At 41.3% G+C, this 12,336-nt stretch overlaps 2 protein-coding genes and 1 gene segment (V, D, J or C); 2 read left to right on the top strand and 1 right to left on the bottom strand.

Moving 5' to 3' along the window:
• rgmb (repulsive guidance molecule BMP co-receptor b) overlaps nt 1-2,538 on the top strand; it is a 9,654-nt gene extending 7,116 nt beyond the window's left edge. The window contains exon 3 of the mRNA XM_063897894.1: nt 79-2,538. Coding sequence (XP_063753964.1) covers nt 79-834 — 756 coding nt within the window. The 3' untranslated portion in view covers nt 835-2,538. The remainder of the gene's footprint in view (nt 1-78) is intronic.
• LOC134873965 (immunoglobulin lambda constant 1-like) lies at nt 2,529-4,548 on the bottom strand. The segment is given in 5 exon segments: nt 2,529-3,045; nt 3,151-3,256; nt 3,349-3,390; nt 3,482-3,793; nt 4,410-4,548. Coding segments are annotated over 5 exon segments (516 nt in total).
• A 524-nt stretch (nt 4,549-5,072) lies between these two features.
• Nucleotides 5,073-11,877, top strand: erap2 (endoplasmic reticulum aminopeptidase 2). Its single transcript, XM_063897893.1, is given in 22 exon segments — nt 5,073-5,127; nt 5,870-6,221; nt 6,313-6,499; nt 6,591-6,760; nt 6,866-7,004; nt 7,088-7,222; nt 7,327-7,408; nt 7,411-7,446; nt 7,554-7,708; nt 7,791-7,904; nt 8,014-8,145; nt 8,390-8,521; nt 8,765-8,833; nt 8,951-9,126; nt 9,263-9,342; nt 9,448-9,631; nt 9,754-9,910; nt 10,006-10,190; nt 10,352-10,513; nt 10,753-10,893; nt 11,179-11,260; nt 11,402-11,877. Coding segments are annotated over 21 exon segments (2,829 nt in total). The 5' UTR covers nt 5,073-5,127; nt 5,870-6,057; the 3' UTR covers nt 11,549-11,877.
• The last annotated feature ends 459 nt before the right edge of the window (nt 11,878-12,336 follow it).

The raw sequence follows: 12,336 nt of genomic DNA, 5'->3' as shown, positions 1-12,336 counted from the left end.
CTGTACATCATTCATTGAACCAACTTTAAACTAAAAATATCTCTTACTAACATGATGCTTCTCTCTCTGTCTCTATAGATCACCATCATCTTCAAGCCCTATGAGGGCTGCACAGACCAGAGGGTCTACCAGGCCGTCACAGACAACCTCCCTGCTGCCTTTGATGATGGTACAGTGAGCAGCGGAGAGCCCATCCACATTTCTGCTGGTGCAAAAGGTGCAACTGGGAAGGTCCGGGCCCTGTGGATCTCTGAGCGCAGCCCGGGGCACCACGTCGAGTTGTACGCCGGCTACATTGGTGTGACTGTGATCGTCCGCCAGCTGGGTCGCTACCTCACCATGGCAGTGCGGATCCCAGAGGAACTGGCTCAGGCCTATGATTCCACCCAGGACCTGCAGCTCTGTCTGAACGGCTGCCCCGGGGGAGAACGCATCGACAAGGCGGGGCATCTCCCCCTGCCCCTTTCCCCTCCGCCACTCGGCCTGCAGCTCCAGCAGCTACGTCGACCCAGCTACTCCTCACAGACACAAGAATCCCCCTACGGTGCCACGCAGGTTTTTAGTGTGGAGGGGGCCAAGCAACGTTGCAGGGAGCAGCTGGAGGTGCAGGACATTTACTTCCACTCCTGTGTGTTTGATCTCCTCACCACCGGGGATGCTAACTTCACAGTGGCGGCATACAGTGCCCAGAAGGACATGGAGAGTCTTCACCCTCACCAGGGTAGATGGAGGATCTACCCCCGTGGCTCGGCCATCTCCACCTTACACTCTGATTCTCAACATATCAAACAACTGTCTCTGCTCTTGCTGTGTTTCCTGAGCGTGGTGCTGTGAGAGCAAAGTAGGACGTTTGTGTATGTGTGTGCACTAGAGAGAGTTTGGGAAGTTTTTAACTAAGGCACTGATACTGAGCACTGAAGCCTCCCTCATGTAGAGAGGAAACAGCTGGACGGTTACTGGGAATTTAAGTTTTTGGCCAAAAAATACTGGCCACACTAACTTTACATATCTGGCAGAGTCAGCCTACTGGGTACTTACTCAAGAGATGTGACGACGGCTTTCACAATCTGTCTTTATCTTTGGATAAGACACCTGACAATGACACAAACATCTGTGGGTGAATAGAGTGTGTGGATATACAATCCAAACTGTAAATAGCTTGTCTTCAGTGCACAGTGTAATGGCGTAGAGTTTTTGTGTAATTTGTTGTGATTATTCTTTGATACCTCAGACAGAGGATGTTTGTTTTAAACAGAAGCACTTTATTTCCTTTTTTATTTTAATTTCTACAAATCCACATCAGTGTTTTTTTTCCTCTCTCTCTTGCTGTCCTCCACCAATCCTCAATGGCTCAAGTTTTCGAGACCTTCTGTAATATACATTTTGATCATTTCAAAGTAGGTCTTTTAAATTCAAGGAGCTGCCATTTTTATTGATATCCATCATTCTTTCAGTAGCTGATTGGACTCAGCATCTGATTTTAATGTGAGTAAGTCAATGTGAGTTGTTCTCTTTTGAATGTATTATGAAAATTGTCACAGCAAATGCCATCAGTACTATTCTGTTGCTGTTTGAATTGGTTGTTTTTCCTCAGTCCTGATTTCAAATATCTGGAGTGTGTGTGTGTGTGTGTGTGTGTGTGTGTGTGTGTGTGTGTGTGTGTGTGTGTGTGTGTGTGTGTGTGTGTGTGTGTGTGTGTGTGTGTGTGTGTGTGTGTGTGTGTGTGTGTGTGTGTGTGTGTGTGTGTGCCTGTGTTTTTTTTTTACCAGTTGGTGACATGCTTGGATGTGGTTGTTTTATTCCCACCATTTTGACAAGAGGCTGTGACAATACAGGCCCATGTTTGTTGCTCTTTGTTATCTTTGTCGTATTAATTTGAGCCAAAGACAGATATTGTATGTTTTTTCATGTACAAAGGAGATCATAGCTCACCACCAAACCAGCACCGTTATCTTTGTCACACTCTTCTTCTTTTAACTGCTACTGTAGATCATTTTTGATGAGCTGATCCTTTTTGGGATAAATGTAAGATACTGGGGTGTAGAAAAAACACTGCTAACAACTCTCTCTGCTGAGACATGTGCTTCAGCAGTGGGTTGTGGGAAATGTATGTCATTTAAAACCTGATAGAAATGTCCCTTAACACTATGAGCCTTTTTATCCTGTAACATTTGTATAATGATGCTCTAAATGGTTGGCAATAATCAGCTTAATCTCAGTTCTTGGCAATGTGATCTCTTACATCGCGTGTGTCAGTTTGGTGAAGAGTGACTGGTCAGTGTTGAAATACTTAACTTATTTATGAACGTAGTGTCCTGTAGAGGAAGTTAAGCTCCATATTCTTGCTGTTGGATAATAATTTTAAAAAATGTCAGATGTGATTGTACTGCCACTTAGTGGTGCTCTGTTGCTATGTCAGTGTGTTACTTAAGGCGCTCCAAAAACAAAAACAGAAAAAAAAACATGGAGGAAAAAACTGTGTGCAAGTGTTTTATTTAAAAAAACAACAACCAATAAAGTCAAAATGGTTCAAGTTTACTTCCTGTTTATTAATGTCACATTTGACCAAAATATAAAAACAAAACAAAATGCCAAGTCTCCCCTACAGGAGTATTTTAAGGCATTCAAGGAATTCAAGAATAAACATAAGTAAGAACACAAAAATATCTTCTTACAAACATAAACAATCACACACACATACACAAACACAAACACACACACACAAACACTAACCCATCTGTCTGAGGTTAGGCTTCGATCAGATACGAAGTTCAGTCTCACAAACAAGATCTGTCTTCAACTGCCACAGTTTGCAACACCTGCGATGTCAATGAGAAAGGGCGCCACAAAATATTTGTAGAATTTCAGACCTACTACTCCTGGGATCCTGACGTTGGAGGATTTCTCATTTAAACCAAGAGATTCCAATCGAAAACTCACCAAAAGACCTCACTTTTCCCACTTCAGACAAGAAATTCTTCCCTTTCTGGGTTAGGTTTCTTTCAAGGTCACACGATTTATCACACGCCTTCCATTTCCAACCATCTGAAAGGTTAAATATATTGAACAATTACCTACATTGTTAGTTAAAATGACACACACAATATACATTATTAGACAATACCATGAAGATGAGTGAAAACCTCTTACCACTTAATAACAGCATAAATGGTCATCAAAGTGTTGAAGACAATGATCTTCATGAGAAGCAGCCTCAGAACCAAGACGATCACTGTATTAGTCCACAGAACAACATCTGTAGAAAAGAAACACACACACACCAACATAAGGAACAACATCTGTATGACTCAGAAGTTTTATTTTTTTGAATCATTTGCAAACCTTTACCTTCTGTTTCTTCACCCACATAGCAGGTATTGTCTTTATGATCTAAACATGATAAAATATGGATTAACAATGTAACTTAAAAAGCAGCTTTTATTTGTGAGTAGAAATGACATAAACCAATATGTAGTCCTACCTGATGAGGAGGAGCGGTGTCTGCTGGGGACTTTAGAGAGACGTCTGTGACTCACAGAGCAGCTGTACGATGGCCAGTCACCGGTCGCCACTGTGAGGATTGCCACAGCGCTGTTTCCACGATGCTTCCTGTTCACAGACATGCTGTAAGGGGAGCTGGATACATGGCCTTCGGATGGTGACCTCCAGCTGACCTCTAGGTGCCCTCTCCTGAAGTCGCTCACCATACAGACCAGCAGGGTCCAGCCCAGCCTCTCCCCTGACAGGTGGATCGGAGGGGCCAGAGAGGCCAGAACATCACACTTTACTCCTCCTTAAAGAGGACAGACAACAACATGAAGAGGTTATAAGGATGTGGTATGGGCGAGGATGGTCGGTCGTAATCTATCAGAAGCGCATACATTGGTTCAAACACAATATGTCAATAACGTAGAGAAAGTGTATAAAATAATTGTAGATATGGAGCAATTTGTTTAAACAAACAACAACTTTGCTGTTTTCTCCTGAGAACATAATTTCAAACATGCACATTAATATAACCTTGTCTTAAATTAGTGTGAAACAGTTTATATTTAAATCCTTCGTGCATTCATCATCTTCGCCAGAAACATCTCTAAAAATATCAGTTGTTTGTTTTTTTGCTGTCAACCCCAAAAAAATCTATTTAGGTGTTCCAGAAGAAGTTGTAAATAATCCTCTGATGATATAAACCGTAAAAACAAGTTGTTTGCAGCAAATCTTTAATTTTTGCTTTTTTAAATAATAGACTTCACTTGACAAACTCACATCATTAAACAAACAACGAAACAAAAGAAAACTCACTCCAAAAGTTCCTATGTTTGATATTTAATTTGTTTTTTCACTGTAGAATGATTGCCTATTGGCTCAAGAATATTCTCAATCATAATGTATTACAATTTGAAACTTACCTGTCCACAAATAGATGATAGGAAGGTAAAACAAACCCCTGGATGGCTCAGTCATGTCTGTGTTGTATATACTGTAGTTGCTATAGTAGCTTCAGTGAGTACTGTCTTGCCTGTGTGTGCGTGTGTTTGTGTGTGCATGTGTGCCCTTTGTGTATGTGAGTGTGTGAAATTGGGGCATGCCGTTTGGCTTTGCCAGGAGCATTGCATTATGGGGGATTGACATGTCACATTGTTTTGACCTTACGCTAACAATGAAACCCCCGACCTTAACACACACACACACACACACACACACACACACACACACACACACACACACACACACACACACACACACACACACACACACACACACACACACACACACACATTCCCAAATACAAAGGCACAGGGGGAAAGTGTGTGCTTATTGTGAGCTCTTACTATACAGTAGTCTAATGTGGAGTCATTTCATCGACTGGAGACACCTGCCTGCGACTGTTAGATCTGAGGTAAGACACGGATCTTATCAACTCACCCACATTATAGACAACACACACACACACACACACACACACACACACACACACACACACACACACACACACACACACACACACACACACACACACACACACACACACGGCAGTTTTTTTGAAAATGGGCGGGAGCTCATAAGAGAAAGTGAAACTTAACAACAGGAACTTCAGGGAAGGATGATGAAGCTAAAATAAACGAGGTAAAGCTTTTTTGACAATTGCTACTTGACAACTGCTAAGAAATTACCTATAAAGTACAATAAATGTGAGCAATACTTTACTAACTGTAACTGTATAACAATATTTCACACCTATTGATGTTTATGTAGTGAATCACATCATCCTCACCTTATCAGCATGGTGCAGCACATTGTACTGCTGTGAGTAGCCTGATTTGAACTGCAGTTATGCTGCTGCAGCTGTTGTCCCCACACAGTTATAGCTGTGTCCTCATCGTGTTTTGTCCCATGGAAAATCATGTGGTTTGATTGTCACATGTTTGAGTCTCATTCAGATCGAGTTGTGTTGTTGTTAGGGCCTAAAACTTAAACGCAGCTCAGTTTGCACATGGACAAACCTCTCAACAGAATGCAGAAGGCCTTTGTAAAATTAAAACATTTGCCTCGTAGGTTTTAATATGTTTCCTACATTGCAAGCTATACTGTGTGAGTAAGTTTGTAAGCAGATACATTATTTGGATGTTTGGATAACATCTTAACAGCAGTTAAGGCTGGTCGAAGTTAAAAAGTGAACGAATAACCTTTGAAACCATAACCACTACCATAAACCTGGCAAGGAGACATAGTTAGACATAGACACACTCCTTTTTACCATTATTGATTGTACTTGAACTGTGAAACAGGAAGAATATTGGCATTATCAATTCATTTAAAGATATATGTGATGTGTTTTTAATCCTGCTAAATATCTTTCATATTTCAGAGGAAACGTCCTGGTATTTTTGATTCAGTGGTATTCCGATAGTATGACATCTGGACATCATCCTGGCAGATATTCAACACTCATCCCTATGTTTTGGATATGACCAGGTTCAAATCTGACTTCAAGGCTTTCACACAACCCTTTTCTTTTTATTTGAAGGACGTGGTTAAAGGACATTTTAATCTACAATGGTCTTTGTGGGGCTATTAGTGCTCTCTCTATTCCACCTGTCTCTGGTTGGCTCACACCAGAGTTCACAACATGCTTCAAGTCCTCCTCAACCCGCAGGGGAACAGCCTCCTGAAGGATCTGATAACCTGTCGTTCCCTTGGAGCCGTCTTCGCTTGCCAAGGTGCCCTTCATGCTTGTTTTTTAACAGCCCCATCTAATTAATAAGTACATTTTACAGGATCATTGAATAAATAAGTGTATCTTTATCTCAGGTACATCATTCCTCTTCACTACCACCTCCACCTGCACCCCAATCTCACTAGTCTCAGTTTCACTGGCTCAGTGCAGATCCAGATTGACGTCCAGAACAACACAAACTGGGTTGTATTACACAGCAAGGGTTTAAAGATTTCAAACGCCACAATCTTGGACCAGAACCTCACTCATCTGTCTGATCAGGTAATGGTAAAAGCAGAGTAAATATTATTACAGCTTATTTGTCTTTGTTACCAATGGACAAAACATCTTTCCACATCTCCTCTTGTTCTAGGTTCTTCCAGTTCTTCATCACCCTTCCCATGAGCAGATTGGCATTTTCTCTCCCAGGGTGCTCAGCAGTGGGCAGAAGTACTTTCTGTACATTGAGTTTGCTGCAGATTTTGCAGAAGGCTTCCATGGCTTCTATAAGAGCACCTACAGAACCAGCACAGGAGAGACAAGGTAAGAGAGCATTCACAGCAAGCTTGGTAAAATATCCCACTCGTACTACTACAGTTCAATAGTCTGTTGTCCATTAAATACTAAAAGTATCCTCTAATTTTCCAGAACCTTAGCTTCAACTCACTTTGAGCCCACGAGTGCTCGGATGGCATTCCCTTGTTTTGATGAGCCGAGCTTCAAAGCCAATTACTCTGTACGGATCAAAAGGAATCCAGAGTACATCTCCCTGTCCAACATGCCTATAGTGAGTGCTGACTGTATGCTAGTTGTCACACATGTTTACATATGTTTAAGAAATGGCTACAATATACACTTTGTGTATTTCAGGTCAAGACAGTTGAAGTAGGCGATGGCCTGCTTGAGGACCAGTTTGATGTCAGTGTAAAGATGAGCACGTACCTCGTAGCTTTTGTCATCTGTGACTTCAAATCTGTCACTGCAGCTACATCGTCTGGGGTGCAGGTGTGGTTTCCCCAACGATATTTGAATTCCATAATTTCTTGCCAACAATGTTGCTTTCTCAAGGACCCTTAAATTGCTTTCCATGCACTGTTTTGTATCTGTAGGTGTCCATCTATGCCTCCCCTGAGAAGTTGCAGCAAACCAGCTATGCACTGGAGGTTGCTGTCAAAATGCTAGATTTCTACGAGGATATTTCAACATCCGCTATCCTCTTCCCAAGCAAGGTACCCTTTGTTTAGTTTTTATGTCACTACTTACTACATAATGTGACATTTGCTTCACTGTACCCTGTGACGTTCTGCTCCCTGAGCTGTGTTTTCCCCTCCCTCAGATCTGATAGCCATCCCAGATTTCCAGTCAGGTGCGATGGAGAACTGGGGTCTCACCACCTACAGAGAGACCAGCCTTCTCTTTGATCCTCTCACATCCTCCATTTCTGATAAACTCTGGGTCACTATGGTGATCGGCCATGAGCTCGCCCATCAGGTGAGAGTGGGACATTGTGTCTGACATACAGGATAACATATTTGTTTAGTTTCAGTAGTAATCTTACTGATCTTGCCTGCAGTGGTTTGGTAACTTGGTGACCATGGAGTGGTGGAACGACATCTGGCTTAATGAAGGATTTGCGCGATACATGGAGTACATTTCAGTGGAGGCCACCTACCCTGACCTCAAAGTGGTATCTGCTTTATTTAATCTGAGGATCAACATAATTGATTAATCATGGAGGAGTAATATTGAGCTTAGAAGAGAGCACTAATATACCTGTTCTATGTGGCATTTTGCAGGAGGAATATCTTCTGCACATATATTTTGCAGCGGTTGGTATTGATTCATTGAACTCCTCTCGGCCAATCTCCAGCCCAGCAGAGAGCCCCACTCAGATCGAACAGATGTTTGACACGGCCTCCTATGACAAAGTATGCTTTTATCTCGTTCTCATTCAGTCAAAAAGAATCCAATTCAACTGATAATGGCAATTAATTATGAGTATTATCTGTGGAAATGTATTACCCACACAATAATATATATATGAAAACAAACATGTTTAACAACCCTTCTGATTGGCCTGGTTTCAAATAGTTGGAAATGGCCTCTAAACTCACATGGCACAACTATTTTTTCTGGCCCAATAATTAAAAAACCTTTTCTCGCCCACCACAGGGAGCATGTGTCCTGCAAATGCTGCGACACTTTCTGACGGATGATGTGTTCCAGCGGGGGATCGTGCGATATCTCCGCAAATACAGCTACAGAAATGCACACAACCAGGACTTGTGGGACAGCCTAACCAATGTACAAACATGATTTACATAAATGTGTGTTAAATTCACTGTGTAGTCTTTTGACTTCTTCTTGAAATTAATTCATCTTTTTAGTTTTACTTTTATTCCATATATTAGAAATGTGGTATGGATTACAAATTGAGTTGGGTCTCAAAGTTAATTGTAGTGAGTTAATTGAGTAAGAATTTAATTGAACAGCTGCCAAAAACATTTGTATGTTGCAATGCAGGGTATTTATTTTGTTGTTTTCCAGACATGCTCCGAGGAGGACTTCATCTCAGGAAAATACTGTTACAGCAGCAGCCAGGCCTCCAAGAATGCAGTGAGTAAACATAATAAACCTGACTGACCTCTCTTCAATGGTTTTCCTCCAGCACCTTTTAAAAGATTACGATCTGACCTTGTGACGTGGTGCACACGCACATGTTGTGTCCTTCAGTACCTGTTTGCAGGGGAACACCTGGATCTGACAGCCATGATGAACACTTGGATTCTGCAGAAAGGTATTCCTCTGGTAACTGTTACTAGGAAGGGGCCCCATCTGCTGCTCAGACAGGACAGGTTCCTGAGGACTGTGCTGCCGTCTGATCCTCTCTGGCCCACATTGCAAAAGGGGTGAGCATGCACATGCACTTTCACCTTTTCTAAAACTATTTTAATTTGGTCCTTTACAAACACTGTATGGCTACATACCTATTATAACATCTGACTTTAGGTTGACCTGTTGTATTAAAACTCTATTTTCCTGTAGATTCCTTTGGCATATCCCTTTGACATACAAGACAGATGCTTCCAGCACCATCCACAGACACCTGATGACAACACACACAGGTAACAGTGAAGAGAGAATGTGTTAAATATAAATCTTGTTTATTTTCACTTCTGCTTTGACATTATAGTATTTTAATTCTATTATTCTGTTTATGTCTCATTTAGACAGTATACATATTGGAGAGGAAGTCAGCTGGGTGAAAGTAAACACTGACATGACAGGCTATTATGTGGTTCATTACGAGGATGGTGGTTGGGACGAGATGACACAACTACTGAGACAGAACCACACCGCTCTGAGCTACAAAGACAGGACTCAATTAATACACAATGCTTTTCAATTGGTCACGTAAGCATCTATGTGTGATTGTGGGTTTTTGTGAGACCAACACAGACGGTAATTGAAACAAAACAGTTTAAATGATCCCTCCTCAAGCCTAACATTTTACATTTTCTTGCATGTCTCTAAAGGGCTGGTCATCTGCCGCTCAATAAAGGCTTGGACCTGATTGGCTACCTGCAATTGGAGACACACAACGTCCCTCTCCTCCAAGGACTGAGTTCTCTGGAGGCCTTCTACCATTTGATTGAGAAAAGGAATGAATTTGAACTAACAAGCAAGCTGCGGGTAAGAAGGCTACACAATGAGGATGATATTCATGCAAATGTTGGCATTTAAAACTTTTCATTTTCACGTTTAATGCTTTTCCTTTACATGTGCAGACGCACATCCTGCGATTTTTCCGTGCTGTAATTGAACAGCAGACTTGGAGCGATAAGGGCTCTGTGTCCGAGCGACGACTGAGGTCAGAGCTCCTGTCACTGGCTTGCCACCTGGATGACCCTCCCTGTCTGGAGCGTGCACGTCAGACCTTCAAACAATGGCTTCAGTCAAACGGAACACTCAAGTATGTCTGTCTAAATTATATTTTAACACTCATCGTTATCAGTCAACAAACTCTAATATTATTCACATAAACAGCAGCTATTGCCTGTGTTAGGCTGGGCTATTTGATTGTATATTTCATCATGTCTCTAATGTGGACGTCTCTGCTTGTGTTTACCATAGCCTGCCAACTGATGTGGCAGAGACAGTGTATTCAGTAGGAGCTCAGGATGACCACGGCTGGGCTTCACTTTTACACACATACAACATGTCTTCGTCTGCGGCACAAAAAGGCAAAATCCTGTTTGCCTTAACCTGCAGCAGAGACACAAACAAACTACACAGGTACTTCATATCTCTTTGGTATTTTTTTACACAGTGTATGCTGCCACCATGTGGCAAACATAGGGTATTAGATCCCAGTGCTGCATCCAACAGAAGTCTAATATTTATTCTGTGTCCTTGTATCTTTGTTACAGATATGCTAAACAACTTTCAGTGGAGGCTCTTTAGATGACAGATAATGTGGTGCTAATAGTGTGTGTGTGTGTGTGTGTGTGCGTGTGTGTGTGTGTACATTTCAGATTGCTGGAGTTGGGTCTTGAAGGGAAGGTGATTCGATCCCAGGATCTGTCCTCTCTCATTCTCATGGTCGCCAGGAATCCGCACGGACATCACCTCGCCTGGAACTTTGTCAAAAAGAACTGGGACACATTGGTTAGAAGGTTAGTGCAACATGTGACATTGTATGTGACAAAATGGATAAGAAAATTTAAACCATAAGATGCTTTGAAAAGGTAGTTTCCTTACTTTTTAAAAGATCTTACGCGATTGTTTTGATATTCTAATGAGTTTTTAACAAGTGGAACAGGTTCTGATTTATAATAATAAGGACCTCACTATATCACAAGCCGCACAGTGATTGGTTGATTCCCCAATAAGTGTGTAACCACTAATAAAGGAAGAGATATTAATCTATGAATGTTCTCTGTTGTCTTTCTGCACTCCAGGTTCGGGTTGGGTTCAACTTGTATTAGATACATCATCGTTGGCACCACAGGCCATTTCTCATCTCCGGAGGAAGTCGCTGAAGTAAATGCGCACCTGTTTTTTTTGTCCGCTGGCATTGGCAATATCTGCAATATTAGAGATGATAAATAGTAACAGAAATATCTGAGAAACCTTTAGTTGTATGCTGTATCTTTGTAAATTCATCTGTGTTTGATCCTGCAGGTGCAGTCGTTCTTTGAGTCCATCAAAGAGCAGGCGTCACAGCTGAGAGCTACTCAGGTTGCTCGGGACAACATGCAGAAAAATGTCCGCTGGATTCAGAGGAACCTAGAGACTCTGCGAAACTGGCTGAACCAGCAAATGAAGTGAAAGACAGCAGAACGGGAGCTGGTGGTTAACAGATATCACGGATGGGATATCTAAACGTTTATGGGTTTTTATTTGATAATTGTAATGTGATACATTTCAGTGAAGAATTGACAGTTTTGTATATGAGTTAGTGTTTTGTAAATTTTCAGGGGACTTATTTGTTAGAATGAACACATTTAATTAGTAGAACTGGCAGCTGAGCAGTCTAGTGTGTGAATAGCCATGTATGTGAGAAGCAGTTTGTGTGTTTGTGTGTGTGAGAGAGAGAGAGGTAGAGGGATTTAATGCTGTGTTGATTGATTCTTCAACAAATAAACATTTAAAGTGTTCATTGTATCTCATAGTGCCTTTCTGTGTGTTGCATTAACTGAAATCAACTTGTGGTACAGTAAGTACAATCCTGTATATGTGCATTTGTGTTTTAATTCATCATCCTGAATAATAATTGTAGCCCTCATAAGTGATACGGTAAGAACTAATAAAAGGCTATGGTTAAGGTTAGACATGTAACAGTAAGATAAAAGTAATCCTTGAAGTAATAAATATCATATATCAATGAAATGGTGTTACTTAATTCTGAGTTATTAAAAAGCGCGTCAGTCTTTGTCCAAAAACAAATACATCTAAATGTATTCTGTGTCCATGTTAAAGATATGCAAAACCTCCTTCATTTGAGACTTAAAATGACAGATAATGTGTGTGTGTGTGTGTGTGTGTGTGTGTGTGTGTGTGTGTGTGTGTGTGTGTGTCTGTGTGTGTGTGTGTTTCAGATTGCTAACTACTACTAA

This window comes from Eleginops maclovinus, chromosome 12 (genome assembly GCF_036324505.1).
Source record: "Eleginops maclovinus isolate JMC-PN-2008 ecotype Puerto Natales chromosome 12, JC_Emac_rtc_rv5, whole genome shotgun sequence".
Classification (NCBI taxonomy): domain Eukaryota; kingdom Metazoa; phylum Chordata; class Actinopteri; order Perciformes; family Eleginopidae; genus Eleginops; species Eleginops maclovinus.
Note: the sequence above shows the minus strand (reverse complement) of the source record. Positions and strands in the feature narration are given on the sequence as shown.